This window comes from Lissotriton vulgaris, chromosome 2_1, assembly GCF_964263255.1.
Source record: "Lissotriton vulgaris chromosome 2_1, aLisVul1.2, whole genome shotgun sequence".
Lineage (NCBI taxonomy): Eukaryota > Metazoa > Chordata > Amphibia > Caudata > Salamandridae > Lissotriton > Lissotriton vulgaris.
The window spans coordinates 311649579-311668850 of NC_141687.1; the positions used below are offsets into that span (position 1 = coordinate 311649579).

A 19272-nucleotide genomic window follows, 5' to 3' on the forward strand; every position below is an offset into this window, starting at 1 on the left:
CAGAAGCACAAGGGTTAAATCACAAGACAGTTTAAAATACACAAAAGTTGCACAATATGGATGAGCCCTAGGGGCCACCTAAACCATATACTAAGAAAGTGGTATAAGAGATACCAATAGGAAAGGGGACAGGCCTAGGGCCTTGGGAATTGCTGGAGCTATTCGAGACTAGCAGTGACTAGGTCGGGAAAGGCCCGCGGGACTCGGGTGCAGTGTTCAAAGTGCACGCACTTTCCAATGCAAAGTCTATGGTGCGTAAAAAGTACAAAGTTAGAAAGTTAGGAACCTTCCGAGTGACCTACGGAGCTGAAACTTAAGACACAGGCCCTTGAGATGTGTACCAGTGCAGGAGCACCGGCGGAGCTGAGTTACCTCACCCACAGGAAGCGGGTGCACAGGGTCGAAGTAGTGTCGGGTTTCGTCACTCCGGTCGATAGTGCTTGGAGCTGAAGATGCTGCAGGCGGCTCGATGTGAAGAGTTCCGGTGGATCCAAGGGTGGATCTGAAGATGTGAAGACCTGAAAGCAGAGGGGACAGTGTTCAAAGTCACTAGCCAGTGACTACCGTGGAACCAGATTGGAACCAGGCGATGTCGGGGGCAAACAGGCGTTGTCGGGTAGCTTATTTCTGCAGCCACGTGGATACCCGGGGTCGAGGACGTCCAGGAGTCGGTCACGAGCTGTCCCACGCAGGCTTCTCGCTGTTGGCGGTGTCGGCAACTTGATCTGAGCAAACAGGCCTTGGCAAAGGCAAGCCAGGCAGAAGTTGAAAGATGCTTAACACTCGGACCAGCAAGGTCAGAGCGGGTGCTCCTTTTTACAGGAGCTTGGGTAGGTCTGGAGCAACCAGACCTGCTGTGTAAATCGTCGGTTTCGTTGCCAAGATGGCCGCTGACCACGTGGCAAGTGGCCGGGATGGCGCGTCGAGTGGCACAATGCAAAAGGGCCCCACGCAGATCGTGGAGATGCTGGAGGGCTGATCTTCGGTGCAAGGGCTGCTCGGTGGTGGGGGTTCTCAGTCCCCAAAGCACAACGTCGAGGATGCCTCAGAAGCTGCGCAGTCAGCTTTTCAAGTGTCTTCCAAGAGGTCCGGTCCCACGTCACTCGGTGCCTCCACGGGTCCCTTCTTTGCAGGGACTGTGGATCGGGCTCTGAGAGGTCTGGGAGTCTGGTTCTTGTCGGGCTCTGGGCTCGGGCTCCGGCGGGAGGCGGCGGCAAAGCAGACGTCGAGTTGCTGGTTGGTACCTGTGTTCACAGGGTGGCCACTCCTAGGCCACAAGGGAGATTCTCTTCAGTCTTCTGTGCAGCAGAATGTCGAAGTCCAGTCTTCTTCTTCGTGTAAAGTTGATTCAGGATGATCTGCTGTGCAATGGCACTGCTACCACTCTTATTCCCAATCTGAGGGGTGGATCACCTACTAGGTCCCTCCTCTAGGAGGAACCAGGAAGGGGAGTGGTTACACCCCCTCTCCTTTGTCCAGCTCCTCGCCAGGACTGGGGCTGGAAAGCCCCAGAACCGGTTTGGGCTGGCTTATGCACAGGGACACCTTGTGTGCCCCAGGCATGTCTCAATCTATTCAGCCCTGTCCTACCCAATACACAAAACCCTGTCTGGGGTGGTGCTCGCACCTCCCCAGGCAGGAAACCCTTTGTCCAGGCCCTCCTCGCTGGAAGGACTCCCAGCAGCAGGAGGTCAGACATGTGTCTGTGGTGGCAGCATCCATTTTGTGATGCTGAGGCTCTGGTTAACTTTAACCGGGGTTAAGGCTACACACATGTCGTGTCCCTCTAGAAGGGTGGAATGCTATCCCCGTCGACAGAACTGTCGAGGGGATAGTATTCCAATTCGTATGACACCTTACTCGACATGTTTTGATAAAGCCAAACCAAAGATAGCATATAACCGCGAGGATTATAATGCACTTAAGAGTATATGGTATGGCAATATCCCAGAACAGCTTAGGGAGTGGTTCCCGACAGCTGCAGACAGGCTCAGCTCACGCTAGAGCACCCTCTCACATATTTCCAAGCACTCTGCCTCCAGGATTGATGAGGCCTTCCATAGGAGTGGCTGATAGGAACATATGTGTCCAGTTTAGGGTTAGATATAGGGATACTATATCTAAGCAAGAGGTGATTACACCAACTTACCCCAGCTGAGTGATCAGCCAGTTGTGTCAAATATGGAGGCCAGGCTAGGGGTGGCACAATACATGCTGCAGCCCCTGGTAGGCCTTGGCTACACCTATGCCCTGGGTACCTATGGTACACTGTTACAGGGGCCTATAAGGTGAACCAATTCCAATTGTTTTATGCACCTAAGGTACATGGAGTCCATTTTAAGGAGAGAGCAATCGGCCTGGGGCCCTGAATAGCAGGATCCCAGGCCAACTAAGTCAAAAACCAGCTAAACACCAGGCAAAAAGTTTGGGGGTAACCATAGTCAGATATCCACCTTCCTACATAACCCCCCCCCCAAACGAAAGGAGATAAGGCTATCCTTGACCAGGTAAGCCTATATTGCCTAAGTGGCCATATAAGGAAGTACCAGCTCTGGCTTGGTAACCCCCTGTCTCATGGTCCACTAAGCAATCCCTCACCCTAAGGGTATCTGAGGGTCTCCACCATATGGAATCTCTACCTGTGGTGTGTCTTTGCAAAGTCAAAGGCTGGTGTTGAGATGGAGTACTGAAGTGAGTCTCCTCTGTAGGGCTCAGCTTCCTCCAATCACTCTCCACCATGTGTGCCTTTCTTTCTTTGACTGAGTTGCACTGTGCTCTCAGGGTCAACCTCTGGCTACCTAAAGCTGGAGGCTGAGTCCCTCTGTTTGGCTTACTGGAGGGACAGTTCAGGTTTGGGCCCTTAGGGTCCCAGGTTTGGCTGTGCCCAACAATATCCATCTGGGGGAGGTCCCTAACTACTTTTAAGGGGGATCCCTCAGGAGTTTTTAAAGTTTGCACCTCACTAGGGCTACTAGTTTCGGTGCCCCTAATCTGTTGATGGGGGTGCTTTATTTGACAGGGGGGCCTTTGGGTCTCACTGTCCTTCTTGTCCTCTGCAGCCCTGGGCTGAGTAAGGCAAGGTAGAGAGGGGCAGGTTACCTGCTCCAGACTGGGTCCCACCTGAGAAGGGTCCACTGCCATCAGAGGCTCTGTTAGGCCAGGCCTAACAACCTCTGGGACAGTTCCTTCATCAGGGGTAAGATCAGTTCCCTGAGGAGGCTGATCCTTTCCTAAAGTCTGGTGGGAGGGAGATTTCTCTTCCTCCTCAATGCTCTCTGTTTGGGTGGAGTGATCCATCATTTCAGGCTTCACTACCCATGTATCAGTTTGAGTTTTCGGCTGTGGCCATCACAGCCCCACCAACCTTTTCAGGAGGAGACTCAGTGTGGGTATGGGCTGTTACTAGTACAGCCCTGCTACTCTTTCCAGGAGGGAAGTTATCTAAAGATGGGGCTGAGGTTTGCTCAGCCCTCCCAACCTTTTCAGGAAGGACATCTTGAATTGGGGCTGTAGCCATTACAGTCCCACTAACCTTTCCATGGAGATTTACCATTCTAGAATGGGTTTGCTGTTCAACCTCAGCCCAGGCTGAGATTTCCAAATCATTACCCAGTAGGCAATCTACAGGCAAGTTTGCTGACACTGCCACTCTCTTTGGGCCAGTGACACCTCCCCAGCTAAGATTGACTACTGCCATGGGGTGATTGGTTTCTATGCCATCAATGTTTGTCACCTGATATTTGGCATCAGGTAAAAGTTGCCTTGAGGGGACTAGACATTCAGCCACCATGGTGATGCTAGCCCCTGTGTCTCTGAAGGCCTCAACTTTCAAGCCATTGATGAGGGGCTCCTGTCTATACTTGCTCAAAGTGTTTGGGCAAGCAGTGAAATTGGCAAACCCCATGCCAGTCTCATAGACAAGAGTATCTGAGTTAGGGGACCAGGATAGGCCAGAGTCCACCTGTCCTCCAAAAGTAAACCCACCCAAATTCTTGGGGGTGCTCCCACCACCTGGGGGACCACTGCTAACAGTGACAGGAGGTGTTGGAGCCTTACCTGGAGGTATATTCTCTTTATTGCCATTCTTGGGACAACAGCTATCTGTTTTGTAATGCCCCACCTGTTTACAGGTATGACAATAAGGCTTTTTCTGGGTTGTAGAAGTGTCTTGGGACCCACCCCCATTCTTGGAGTTTTGGGGCCCTGGGGAAGTCTTTTCCTTACTTTTATCCCCACCCTTCTCTTGAGGCTTGGTAGTCTCTTTCTTTTGGTCACCACCCTGGTTCTTAGGCCTGATCCTGGTTCTGACCCATTTGTCTGCCCTCCTACCCAATTTTTGTGGGGAGGTCAGATCAGAGTCAACCAGGTGCTGATGTAGAAGCTGATTTTGACAATTACTTAAGATTTGCTCTCTCATAATTAAATTATACAATCCGGTATAGTCAGTAACCTTACTTCCCAGCAACCAGCCCTCCAGAGCCTTAGTGGCACATTCAACAAATTCAGACCAGTCCTGAGTCTGTGTCTTCTGGGTATCTCTGAACATTAACCTGTACTGTTCAGTGGTTAAGCCCAACCCATCAATCAGAGCACTCTTCAGGACCATGTAGTTTCTAGAATCCTCATCACTAACTGTGAGGAGTCTGTCTCAGCCTCTACCTTCAAAGGAGAGCCACAAGATTGCTGCCCACTGCTCCTGAGGGATCTGCTGTACTCTGCAGGCTCTCTCAAGTGCAGTCATCCATTTGTGGATGTCATCCCCAGCTTTGTAGGGGGCACAATCTTACTCAGGTTTCTTGTATCAAAGGACCTGTCTTTATCCTTCTGGATATTGCTGCCACCAGTGGATCCTAATCCACTCTCTCTAGGCTGTCTTGCTCTAGCAAGTTTCTCTTGGGCCAGGGCAATTTCTAACTCTTGTCTCTGGACTCTCAATTCAGCCTCTCTAATTTGAGATTCTCTCAATTTGGTCTCATGTTCCCTTCTCTGAGGGCAAGTCATCACCCTTCTGGAGTGACCATGAGAACCTCTAGAAGCATTGGAGTTGTCAGAGTCACCTGAGTGAGTCCTTCTCCTCCTAGGCTTCTGGTTAAGTCCACCTGGGGGTCTGAATGGGTTGTTACCTGATTCATTCCCAAGTAAGCTTAAGTTAGCCTGGTTCAGTCTACTGACCAGCACCTGACTATTTATGTCATCATCTGACTCACTGCTTTCCACCTCCTCCTCTTCTTCCTCTTCCTCTTCCTCCTCATCTACCTGAGGAGCTCCAGTGGTGGAGGCTTCCTCATCTACCAGGATGATAGGACCAGGGGTGTCTACAGTGTCATCCTCTGAAGGATGGCCTCCTTCAGCATTCCCTGTGGGGTTTGCCTTAGAGGGCTTTAGAGTCTCAGACTGGTCTAAGAGCTCTCTTAGGTGGTCTGTAGTAGGGGAAGGCCCTGTCTTCAGACCCCTTAAGACACAAAGCTGTCTTAATTCCTTAAAGGAAAAAATAGCAAATTTGGATGGTGCCCTTGGAGGGTCACTCTCAACAGGGATGTTCCCAGTGGAACCCTCTGCTCCAGACATTGCTCTAGTGTGGGTGGATGTGTTGCAATCTACCTACACTGGTGTTTACCTACTAAACCTATCTAGTAGTTGTAGCTAGGGTGTGCTACTCCCTTTGCTCTACAACAACTAAGTTCAGTAGAACTTAAGTATACTAGTCTTGTTTTATATGTACCTAGCAGGTACCTGTATGATCTTTCAAATGATAATCTCAAAGATTGTAATGGTAAATCAACAGCAAGCTCAGATCCCAATCCGCTGCCACCAATGTGAGAAGTTGGCCTGGTATATAATGCTCACTAATTCTTAGTGATCACTTTGTACCATGCCAAGCAACCCTTATGATGATGGTTGTAATTCAACCTTGTAGACCAGTTATCCTAGTGGTAACGTGGACAAAGCAGTCTTAGGCTAAACTCTGAAAGGCATGTGAAGCCAGCTGTTATACCATGCACAACCCCCTTGAATACCAAATGAAAGGGACACCACACAGATATATATTGAAAATATATATTGATTTATTAACTATAAAATCCCCTGGACTCTTTATGAGCACAGAAGCACAAGCGTTAAATCACAAGACAGTTTAAAATACACAAAAGTTGCACAATATGGATGAGCCCTAGGGGCCACCTAAACCATATACTAAGAAAGTGGTATAAGAGATACCAATAGGAAAGGGGACAGGCCTAGGGCCTTGGGAATCGCTGGAGCTATTCGAGACTAGCAGTGACTAGGTCGGGAAAGGCCCGCGGGACTCGGGTGCAGTGTTCAAAGTGCACGCACTTTCCAATGCAAAGTCTATGGTGCGTAAAAAGTACAAAGTTAGAAAGTTAGGAACCTTCCGAGTGACCTACGGAGCTAAAACTTAAGACACAGGCCCTTGAGATGTGTACCAGTGCAGGAGCACCGGCGGAGCTGAGTTACCTCACCCACGGGAAGCGGGTGCACAGGGTCGAAGTAGTGTCGGGTTTCGTCACGCTGGTCGATAGTGCTTGGAGCTGAAGATGCTGCAGGCGGCTCGATGTGAAGAGTTCCGGTGGATCCAAGGGTGGATCTGAAGATGTGAAGACCTGAAAGCAGAGGGGACAGTGTTCAAAGTCACTAGCCAGTGACTACCGTGGAACCAGATTGGAACCAGGCGATGTCGGGGGCAAACAGGCGTTGTCGGGTAGCTTCTTTCTGCAGCCACGTGGATACCCGGGGTTGAGGACGTCCAGGAGTCGGTCACGAGCTGTCCCACGCAGGCTTCTCGCTGTTGGCGGTGTCGGCAACTTGATCGGAGCAAACAGGCCTTGGCAAAGGCAAGCCAGGCAGAAGTTGAAAGATGCTTAACACTCAGACCAGCAAGGTCAGAGCGGGTGCTCCTTTTTACAGGAGCTTGGGTAGGTGTGGAGCAACCAGACCTGCTGTGTAAATCGTCGGTTTCGTCGCCAAGATGGCCGCTGACCACATGGCAAGTGGCCGGGATGGCGCATCGAGTGGCACAATGCAAAAGGGCCCCACGCAGATCGTGGAGATGCTGGGGGGCTGATCTTCGGTGCAAGGGCTGCTCGGTGGTGGGGGTTCTCAGTCCCCAAAGCACAACGTCGAGGATGCCTCAGAAGCTGCGCAGTCAGCTTTTCGAGTGTCTTCCAAGAGGTCCGGTCCCACGTCACTCGGTGCCTCCACGGGTCCCTTCTTTGCAGGGACTGTGGATCGGGCTCTGAGAGGTCTGGGAGTCTGGTTCTTGTCGGGCTCTGGGCTCGGGCTCCGGCAGGAGGCGGCGGCAAAGCAGACGTCGAGTTGCTGGTTGGTACCTGTGTTCACAGGGTGGCCACTCCTAGGCCACAAGGGAGATTCTCTTCAGTCTTCTGTGCAGCAGAATGTCGAAGTCCAGTCTTCTTCTTCGTGTAAAGTTGATTCAGGATGATTTGCTGTGCAATGGCACTGCTCCCACTCTTATTCCCAATCTGAGGGGTGGATCACCTACTAGGTCCCTCCTCTGGGAGGAACCAGGAAGGGGAGTGGTTACACCCCCTCTCCTTTGTCCAGCTCCTCGCCAGGACTGGGGCTGGAAAGCCCCAGAACCGGTTTGGGCTGGCTTATGCACAGGGACGTCTCAGGCATGTCTTAATCTATTCAGCCCTGTGCTACCCAATACACAAAACCCTGTCTGGGGTGGTGCTCGCACCTCCCCAGGCAGGAAACCCTTTGTCCAGGCCCTCCTCGCTGGAAGGACTCCCAGCAGCAGGAGGTCAGACATGTGTCTGTGGTGGCAGCATCCATTTTGTGATGCTGAGGCTCTGGTTAACTTTAACCGGGGTTAAGGCTACACACATGTCGTGTCCCTCTAGAAGGATGGAATGCTATCCCCGTCGACAGAACTGTCGAGGGGATAGTATTCCAATTCGTATGACACCTTACTCGACATGTTTTGATAAAGCCAAACCAAAGATAGCATATAACCGCGAGGATTATAATGCACTTAAGAGTATATGGTATGGCAATATCCCAGAACAGCTTAGGGAGTGGTTCCCGACAGCTGCAGACAGGCTCAGCTCACGCTAGAGCACCCTCTCACATATTTCCAAGCACTCTGCCTCCAGGATTGATGAGGCCTTCCATAGGAGTGGCTGATGGGAACATATGTGTCCAGTTTAGGGTTAGATATAGGGATACTAAGCAAGAGGTGATTACACCAACTTACCCCAGCTGAGTGATCAGCCAGTTGTGTCAAATATGGAGGCCAGGCCAGGGGTGGCACAATACATGCTGCAGCCCCTGGTAGGCCTTGGCTACACCTATGCCCTGGGTACCTATGGTACACTGTTACAGGGGCCTATAAGGTGAACCAATTCCAATTGTTTTATGCACCTAAGGTACATGGAGTCCATTTTAAGGAGAGAGCAATCGGCCTGGGGCCCTGAATAGCAGGATCCCAGGCCAACTAAGTCAAAAACCAGCTAAACACCAGGCAAAAAGTTTGGGGGTAACCATAGTCAGATATCCACCTTCCTACAATACACACTTTACAATGTGCCATAGGCAGGGGCAGAATTTACGAGGGATTATGTAGACAGCACAGGGCCACCTAGACCACTGTCAGGAATAAGTACTTGGTAGAACTAGCAGTCGTTAGAAATAGCACTTTGTAGGAATAGCCCTTTGTTGAAATAGAATACTTGTGGGAATAGCGCTTAGAACATAGAACATATAATAACTGGCGGCGGGTACGGACCGTACGTTCCGTTTGGGTTACGCGTGACAATGCGGGTGATCTCCTCAGTAAAAATTGTAAATTGATACTTGTATAGCGCACTACTCACACACAAGGGTCTCAAGACGCTTGTACGAATACCGCTGTGGAACCCATCCTGGCTTTCCCTGTGAGGCATCCTCTCCTGGGCACCCCCAAGGTGGTGGCCAGGCATCCTAGCGTTGTGGGGGCCATTGTGGAGATTAAGCAAGCTATTGCCCAGAGTTGCAGAGTGGGACTCCATGATTGGAATAGGCACCGAGGCGAGAATTATCAGGTCCATGGAATTTTTGAGCCCAAGACCCGCCGAAGCGGGGAATTGAACCCTGGTCCCAGGCTAGACCTCTGCATCAGGGTCTGCCGCTCTAATAATTGAGCCACACTTCTCCACCTCAGTAGGCCGGAGTGGGCGGGAGGTGGCCAGCAAGCTACAAGCGTGTGGGCGTTTCTTGCCTCCCAAAGGTTCCAAGCTATTTTCAGTGGCCGGGGTGACCAAAGTGTGCGGCTCGCAGTAGGAGGGGGGCAGGGTGCGGGTGGCCCAGCGAAGCAGACGCGGCTCAGAGGAGAGCGGCGTGGCTCGATGCAGGAAGGCAGCCAGGCACAGGCGGCAAAAGGGGGTGAGGGAGGCACACTTCAGGCGGGGCTCCAGCGCCCAAGGGGATCAGACAAGTCCCAGCAATTTGGCAGGGAAGGCACAATAGAGTCCACTGGTCCTGGGACTCTGGTTGGGGGCGAGCTCAGTATCAAGCCCTTGGAGATAGTTTTAGGCCCAAAAGCTTCACACAGGATGCATGAAAACACCTTCAGCCGTGTAGGTAAGACACATGACGCATAAAAACACATTCAGTGGTGTAGGTAAAACACATGATGCATAAGAACACATTCAGCAGTGTAGGTAAAAAACATGATGCATAAGAACACATTCAGCGGTGTAGGTAAGACATATGACGCATAAAAACACATTCAGTGGTGTAGGTAAGACACATGACGCATAAAAACACATTCAGCGGTGTAGGTAAAACACATGATGCATAAGAACACATTCAGCGGTGTAGGTAAGACACATGACGCATAAAAACACATTCAGCAGTGTAGGCAAAACACATGATGCATGAAGACAAAGTCAGCGGTGTAGGGAAGACACATGACGCATACAAACACATTCAGCGGTGTAGGGAAGACACATGCTGCATAAAAACACATTCAGTGGTGTAGGGAAAACACATAATGCATAAAAACACATTCAGCGGTGTAGGGAAGACACATGATGCATAAAAACACATTCAGCGGTGTAGGTAAGAAACTTCACACATGATGTATAAAAACACATTCAGAGGTGACAGAACACAGGGTGCGCAAAACATACTACACACAATACATTTCCTAACACCCAAAAAGCAATAGCACATGAATCATATTAGCGCGTAAATCACAGTTAGCACATAAATCACATTAGCGTATAAATCACATTAGGGTCCAGGTTGCGCCACTGCGCCAACACCTAAACGTAGCAGCTGCCCACTACTTGCTGGGCAGCGGAGGACAATAGCAAAGGGCCTAAATGCTGCAGCTGGCACTAAGTGCTGCGCAGCTGGGGAAGGCCAAAGTAGGGATGAAGGAGTGAGACTCACTCCTGAGTCCAAAGTACATGTCCCTTGGAAGGAAAGAACTAAACGGTGCAGCTGCCCACTACTTGCCGGGCAGCTGTGAAGCAAACTGCGACAGGGACCCTCAATGGCCCATAGGAACTAATATGCCAATGTTAGAGCCACACGGGGCTCTTTAAAATAATGGGCAAAGTGTTGGAGGGAACACGGGCCCCTCTGGTCCATTAAATAACCCTGGTCAAATGTTGGACCCCTCAATGCTCTGGAATTAATGGGGGGTTCGTTGGAGCCCTCAGGCTCTAGTAAATAAACCTGTGCGCCCTATGAGCCATCTGGCTCTCAAAACTACTGGGGCTCCGGAGCCATGGGGCTCTGTAAGGGAAACTTGCCCCAAAGGCTGGAGCAGCCCGATACCATCGGGCCGCTCTGGAAAATGGCACTTCCATCGTGCCTGCAGAATTAGAGGGGGGGGCTAAATGGAACTTGCCCTGATGAGCTGTGGACCCCACGGGGCTACTGAGAGGCTCAACAATGTTGGAGCGGACCGCTGCCAGAAGGGGCTGCTCTGACTCTGCCTCCACACACCCTTCGGCCGATATCACTCACCGGCTCTTGAGGCTGCCAGTCTCCTCCGGCAGGACGTCTATGGCGGCTGCGGGGCTCTCCCTCAGTCATGGGTGCCCCGCCCGCGTAGGCGCCAGTCTTCACCCGGTCCCCTGCCTCGGGACCGGGACTTTTGGAATGGAGCCCGCGGGGGTCTGTGAGGCTTCTCCCTGGCCGGGGAGGAGCGGAAGTGGAGTACGTGAGGCTCTTGCTCGCATCGTCGGCCCCGCCCACAACCAGGCGGACGTCCGGACATCTTCTTCCGGGCTGCAGCGGTGAGACTCGGGCATAAAATGAGGGGTGGGCACCCTCGGTGAAGAAAATAACGTAGAAATGGAGTCGGCACCCGCGATCATAAAAAAATAAATCAAGTAGCGGCCATAGTCAGGGTGGGCACCCGAACAATAAAGAATGCAAGGAGCGGGGTGGCACCCGCAATAAAAATAATTAAATAAGTGGGGCAGGAGTCACGGGGGAATCCCTCCCCAGGGGATTCCCTCGCAAAGGGGGCCGCCAGGAAAAGGAGCACAGCGCTCCCAGGCGCATGGGGGGCATAGAAACCCCAGTTCACCACAGCAACAGGAGAAAAGGGGGGCTCTCAAGAAGTCCTGGGCATAAAGACATGGAGCAACCAGCTCCTCAGCACAGGGAAGTCCTCCAGTTCCCCAGGCAAGGCAGAGGGGTCCCAGCACAAAGTCCAACAGCAATCCAGGCGCTGGGCAGGGCCCAGGGAGGCAAGCCTTCCCCTGGGCCCCAGCAGCAGCATGCCCCTGGTAGATTCTAGTCAGGAAACAAGAATATTTTACAAGAGGTCACAGCCTCTTTTTATACACTAAATCCCTTTGTCTGTGTCTGCAGGGTGGAGGGAAAACCAGTCGCAGCTGGTTTTGGAGCACTCTGTTATACTCAGCCCCTCTCACCATTTACTAGTCAGGCTAGGGACATCAGTCGCACCACAGGGGGTGGAGCCAGCATTGTGTGGGGAAAGCCCAGCCCTATTCAGGTCCAAGGTGCACCCCTCCCTCACATTAACATGCAGATCTCTGCACTCACCACCGGGGCAGACCCATTCTGACTCATGGAGCCAGGCTCACCAGCCAGCTCCAGCCAATCACAAGCCAGACAGCCAATTCACATAAATTACACAGACATGCCAATTTCTAGAAGTAGCACTTCCACACTAGACACATTTATGCTGCACACATCATCGGGCACAATTTAATCACACGAGTACTATGGACACACATATTCCCCATGCATTCCTATGGGAGGTTAGGTCATTCTCACACACGCACTCAGAGAGCGCACGCACTTTACACTGCGCCACAGTGCTAAAGTGCGCAAAGACCAGAAATCACTGTAATGAGGTAACCTTACAAGGCAAAAAGTTCAGGGGTGAACCTGCCAGAAGGGCCAAGCCCAACACCTGGTTTTACATATTGTACCATCTTTCCCAATTCTGATGTTTGGAAGAAAAATACTGCTGGAAAACATAGTTTCAGTGGCCAGGAAATAAATAGTGTTAAGACTTACCTAGAAGGGAAATATATAAAGTGGTTATGTAAACATGGCAGTAGAAAGTTGGCATTACCAAGGTCCATGCATTCAAAGTTCAAAGTGGTATGCCTAAATAGACCATGTCCTCTTGGTAACTGCATAGAAATGGTTCATATTCATTTACAAAATGGCAAGATGATTGGGCTGAATGTGGAAGCCAAAACAAACTGATGCTGAATATAGAGGATACACATTTTATGTTTTTTGTAACTCTAGTACTCTTTTAGAATCCATTGCATTTGTATCGATCTAGGCAAAGAGAGTAACAGAAACTACATATGCATCTTATCAATTTAGTGAGACTGTGCACCTCATCCTCAGATCCAACAAATCACAGTTGGTTATAGAGGGAGTATATTGTTTTGCACATGTTCACGAGGTGGGTGTTCAGCAATGATACAGATTGTGAAGTAGAATGGTGATGCCATCAATTGAATTTACTCCCAAATATACAGTCTTCAACTGGGATGTGACAAGCGCAGTGATCACTTCCTCATGATCACTGTTATTATTCCAGGGGCATTAATGCTGCCTGATGTGAGGCAAATTGAGCTAATTCAGACATGGTCAATGAGTGTCAATGGTTTATGATGTTAGAGGGTTAGGAGTGTTTTAATATAGCCTTACAGCCCGCCGTAGAGGGCTATACCGGCTATTAAAGGCCCTCTCCAGCGTTGAAGGCCCGAGCCGAAGGCGAGGGCCTTTAACAAGGGAGAGGGACTTTAATATCGGTATAGCCCATCTACGAAGGGCTATAAGGCTATTAGAACATTCTGCCACTAGAGGACAGAATGTTCTAACAAAAAAAACAAAGCCTTTTGGAAGCGTGAGGGAATTGGAATCCCCTCAGGCTCCCTGAAGCCTTTGTTCACAGCCAGAGCTGTGAACAAAGAAACATTGGAATGTTGGAGCTCCAGGCTTATACCAGCCATTATATGCCCAGAGCACTCCATTGTTTTCAATGGAGCTCCCAACATTCCAATGTTCTAATTACATTTAAACATTTAATAATTTGTTCAAATTCTATTACTCAACTCTTGTATTTTGATACTGCCCACCCAGCATACGTGGCTTGGTTTTAACAAGAGACCCTATCAGTAGTTGTGGTCAAACAAAAGGCTTTGTAGTACAATCTAATGAGGCTCCCCAACCACTTCGGACCTGGAGATCAGAGATTAATGATTACAAAGTATTTGTGGAGAATCTTGCTATACAGATTTCTCTCCAAATGCACAGGTGCTGCCTTAGCTATACATATGCTGAGAAAAATAGAACATAAAGAAATGTGCAAAGACTAAATATCCTCCTCATCAAGAAGATAAAATATATTGCTAATTTACCACCTTTGTGACTGCTGTTTGTCTTCCTTCAACAGAGAGATAATTTCATTGACTGCTCACACACTACTGGTATATACACTCTACCACACATTTGAGTCTATTGCTGTAAGTATGCTCAACATTTAGGTAGGTTATTCTGGTTTGTAAGGGTTTGGCATAGGACATAGTGTGGGTCATTCCACAGATTCACTGTTTGCATGGTACTCTGTCATACAGCAAGAGAATGCAACTATGCAAATCTGCAGAGTTCGTATGATGATTGATGAGTGTTACAAGTAACATCAATATCCCCTGGACTATTGCTTAAGTTAATTGCTGAGAAATAGCCACTCTCAACAGGTAACTTTGTACTGTTTTAGGGAACAGCATTGTGAATTAGCATTGGGATGCCTGACTGCTTGTTTATTGTGTTTTTAGTAGTGTTCTCCAGTGCACTGTCCTTCTGCCATCCGTCAAAACTGAAAATGTCATATTTTGTGATTTTCCCCTATATATGGGATCCAAGATTTTGTTCACAAGAAAGTCAGAATGAAAACTTGAATAATTGTGTAGAATGTTCCTTGAACTATCATATACAAACTTACTTTAACTGTATATTGTAATATTCCCACTATATATGTATAACATTTCTATTAATAATCGTTTTCATTCTGGGGCAATCTGCTTTCAACATTCCAAAATTTTACTGCAAATTGAATGATTCGCTAATTTATTTTAGTTTCTCCTAGCTGTCATTTGCTTTCCGTTTTATCAATTGTACTCATGTCTTGAATTTGACTTTGACGATTTCTTCATTTAACAATTATAAACATATTCTATCAGTTTCTGCTGTTCAATTTCAAAATGATTTCCCATTGATTTATTTATATCTCTGAATTTCCTAGAAAAGTAAACCATATAGTCGTCCTTTAGGATGTTAATGTTGGTGAAGTAAATATGTGTTCCTTTCTATTTTTTTGGCATAAACATAAGTGGCAAGTCATGATTTATCCATTGTTATCTTTACATATAAATAATCTTTTTTAGAAACTCCAGTGATCACAGGTTCATTTAGCTCTCCAAAAACTTGTTTAAATCTCCACTAGATACCAAATACATCAATACAGATTTGCACCTCATTATGGTTTTTTTAAATTGCTTTTACGTAGTGTATGTTTGCTCTTGAAATGTACATAAAAATTATAGCGTAATCTGAGCTACATTTGAGCTTATTGCTGTTCCCCACAATTGTAAATAATATTTATCTTCCTTAAAAAATAGTTATGCTACAAGATTTTGCATAGCAATCGTATAAGAAATTATCGCTATGTTGGCTTAGCGGCAATAATTTTACCGCCGAGCTGCGGCGATTTTTATCGCTTACGAACCTTGCTATTATCAAGGTTTATCTCCTAAGCGATAAAAATCAGCCGAAATGCATGAATATCGCTGAAAACTCAGCGATATTCATGCATTACCGACCTAATGCTCTTAGCCATGTTATCCACCTCCCATTGGATAACATGGCTAAGAACTGCTCAGGGGCAGGTGTTAGCTTTTGGAGATAATCGCGCTTAGCGCGAATATCTCCAAAAGTTGGTAATAGGAGATAGCGATGTTAGCGACATCTTGGCACGCCCACTTTGCATGTCATTAGTGATAAATATCACTGACATGCAAAGAGGGGCCCAAGATGGTCGCTATCTCCTACTAGCTGTCGCTAACTGGTGTTAGCGACAGCTAGGTAATAGGGAGATCATTTTATCTCCGCTTTCTTGGCTTTTAAAGCCAAAAAAGCGGAGATAAACCTCCTTGATAATATGCCCCGAGGTGTTAGCCTGAATGGTGAATTGCTGTGAAATAATCCCTTTGCCACTGGATAACCATTCATAATTTGGAATTGAAGTATCAGATCATCTTCTAATAGTTGTAGTTGGTTTGGCTTTTTCTAATTACCTGTGTCCTTTATTATCATTTCAAAACAGTGGCTGTTATAAATCACCAACATTGTTTTTCTTCACAGTGCACATCAAATGGAATTCTTAAAGGAATGGGGAAGCAAAAGATTGGAGCAGTAGTGTACTGCATTGGTTACTACGTGATTGGATTGCCATTAGAATTGATACTCATGTTTGTTGCCAAATTTGGAGTGCTAGGTATGACCCTTGTGGGAAATATAATTTGGTGTCCCCTATAAATAGTATATTTAACTACATTTTCAAATAAATGTGAAGGCCTGATTTGTGGAGAATGTTATGCGTACATGAGACTTTCTAACAGTGACAGAGCCATCCACATGGTTGATCGTTTGTCCCTTTCAATGTTTTCTGATGCTGAAAATCTACTTTTCTCTCATAAGAAATGTTTTCTGTTTCAGCTGCTTCTGCCACACCTCCTTCTTTTCTGAACTGTCACACATCTTCTCCAATGACACATTATGACTTGTGTCTCATGCTCGGATTTTTTTTATCTGCTTCCTAACCCTTTTCTAATGTACTTAAAATGATCTAAAAAGGCAAGACCTAGATTGAAGAAGGTGTCATGGTATGATTATGCTGTTGATTGTGGAGCATGGAAGCATGCGCTTAGTCCTGGCAACCAGGGTTAATATGGATACATCGCTTTGTTTCCCGGTGCCTTTGCTCACTCCTGGAGCAAAAAGATGAGGGAGTATACTTAGCTTTTGTATTATGTGATATGAAAAAAGCAAGGGAAAGAGGTATTAACTGGCTCCATCTGAGGGTTTCTCGCTGCTCTACCAAGCTGCAGGGACTACACCTATATAAGCTTTTGTGACCATGATGCAACAATCATCCTATTAGTCATTTCAGCTTTCCCATTGGTGCCTTTGATTGCATGACACCCTCCACGGTAGCCCGCCACAACAATTACAGCTAAGTGCAAAAGCTTGAAAGTATAACTCTAGTTTGGCTCTCTTAGGATGTCAGGAATGCTTCTGAGATCAGGAAAAAACAAACTAAAGACTGTGCTTGTTCTTTATTGGAACAAGGGAATTCGAGAGGAGGGGTTTATCACACACAAGAGACTATCAGCTAGATTCATGAAGCATTTTTGCGGGCGCAAATGGTGCGAATCGCAGAATTAGGCCGTTTGCACCCGCAAAAATGGCATTTGAAATTCATCATTGGGACATGTACTCGCAATTTGAGAAATCGCAAAAAATTGTGATTTCTCAAATTGCGATCGCATTTAAGGAATCTCAATTTGAGATTCCTTAAATGCTATTCATGACCCAATAAAAAATTGCGAATTCGCTATTTTTTCCCGCTATTTACCGCGAAGTCAGACTTTGTGGTAAATAGCGAAAACTGAGAAAAATTCACTTTTGTGCATTTTTCTCAGTTGTATGTTACACACACACATGTCCTTTGGACATGTGTGTGCGCAACATGAGTCTAATTTACATTTCAGGGGTGCTACAGGGTGTCCTGTAGACACCCCTAGCACCCTTGAAATCGCATCCTTATTTGTGATTAGCAAATTGCTAATCGCAAATAAGGAATAACCCCCCATTCATAGGATTAAATGGGGAGTTATTCCTTATTTGCGATTAGCAATTTGCTAATCGCAAATAAGGAATGTGTAGGAATCGCAATTTATTTTGCGATTCCTACATGAATCCCGTTTTGCGAGTCTGTAATAGCGATTCCTTATTTTTCGCTATTACAGACTCGCAAAACATGCCGATGATGAATTGGGCTGAGGATGAATGCTAGGAAAGAAAACAGGAGAGAAGCTGAGGACTGGAGCGGGTTCGATCAGTCTATGATCAAGAAACAGTACACGAACTGGGAAAACATGTAAAATAGAAACTAGAAAGGCTTCTCAATATAGACTATAAACAACCAGTCGGAACAAGCAGGAAATCAATAGACAGACTATCCTAAATTATAGTTTTCAAGCTCATTAGAAAGTGACCTCTCTGTGAGGTAAGAAAATCTAGAAAATGGCAAGAAGCAGCTAATCAGAGTCTTCCTAGATGCTTATGGAAGATGAGCGCTGGGAGAGTCTCAATGCCAGGAGCAGCAAGCCTCAGAATCTCACTAACAAAGGTAAGGACTAAAGGGAATAGAGCAGGCAACACCAATGACAAAACTGAACTTAGATAAAAGCAGTACCAGAACCAGAGAACAGGAACAGGGCTGCAGTAGAAATCAGCACACAGAACTATGTGCACTGGAAAAAGAAAACTGGGATTCCTGCACACTAACAAGGGCAGGATAATGGAAGTATGCAAACAGGAAAAGGAACAAAGAAACACACGGCAAGAAATCTGCATACATTAAGGAACAATGGCAACCACAGGATGAAAGAGGTAGAAATAAGAAGGAACATAAACTGGTAAGACTAGGTTGCAAAATTGGAATTGGGAGCAAAAAATAAGAGAAACCATAGAACACAGAATCAAGGAGCAAGCCGGAGGGAGAGCACCAGGACAGCATTAGAACACTAGGAATCTCTGCAGTGAAGACTGATGCAAGCTTCTACACACTGCACTCACAAACTGAAATTGCTTGAAGCTCAGGGGAGGTTCATAGGTGAAGGGAGAGAGCAAGATCCAAGAAACCAGGTGTAAGGTATCAAGGAACTGCCAATGAAGGGAAGTCTGATCTGGTACTTGATAATGGGAAGACTATGAAAAACAAAAGATACTGTAAGGCGAATGGAAAAACCGGGAATGGAGTGGAGATGGGCGACAATGAGAAAAGTCCATGAATTAATGAAAGGGTCAGAAAAAATGTAGGATCCTCGATCCAGGATATAGAACATATACCTACCACCGGGCTGTGATCTAGGCAGGATGTGGTCATAGAAAGGATTACAAGGACCATGATGCATGAGGATCTGAACTGGAGTATGGTGTTGAGCTAGGAATGCAAGGTGTAGAAGAATGTACAGCCATTTCTTGTGCAAAGGCTGGGCCACTGAAGATCCTTATGAGCACCATCTAATGGCAGTATCCTGATAGTAAAACTGGTCAAGCTTTAACCTATTTACCCCTTGGCATCTCTGTGGAGAGTGGATAAGCCATTATGGACCTTAATGCTATCCTTTTCCTTCCCTCCATTCACCATACAATTCTCTCCTGCACCATCATAGTCACCTAGCACGTCTTAAATATATGGGGGGCATTACACTTATGCTACCTAATTATTCTTCTCATGAGATTGACCTGTATTACTCCCACATCATCTCAGTTTTGATGAACACATTTCAAATAGTAATATAAGCATCCATCTGCCAATTACACATAAAACAAGGAGTTCTCTTGCCTTCATTCACAAGATCAACATCCTGGTCTGTTAATTCTCCTCATTTTGAACATCTTTCTTACAGACTAACCCTCACAGCCCGCCTTCTTCACCACAAATCATGTAAT

The 19272-nt window shown here is 47.2% G+C and overlaps 1 protein-coding gene across 1 annotated transcript in view; it reads left to right on the forward strand.

The window, feature by feature from the left end:
- Positions 1–19272, forward strand: part of LOC147730244 (multidrug and toxin extrusion protein 2-like) — a 1772530-nt gene that overhangs the window by 1129655 nt on the left and 623603 nt on the right. The window contains exons 13-14 of the mRNA XM_086958534.1: positions 13928–13997; positions 15895–16027. Coding sequence (XP_086814660.1) covers positions 13928–13997; positions 15895–16027 — 203 coding nt within the window. The remainder of the gene's footprint in view (positions 1–13927; positions 13998–15894; positions 16028–19272) is intronic.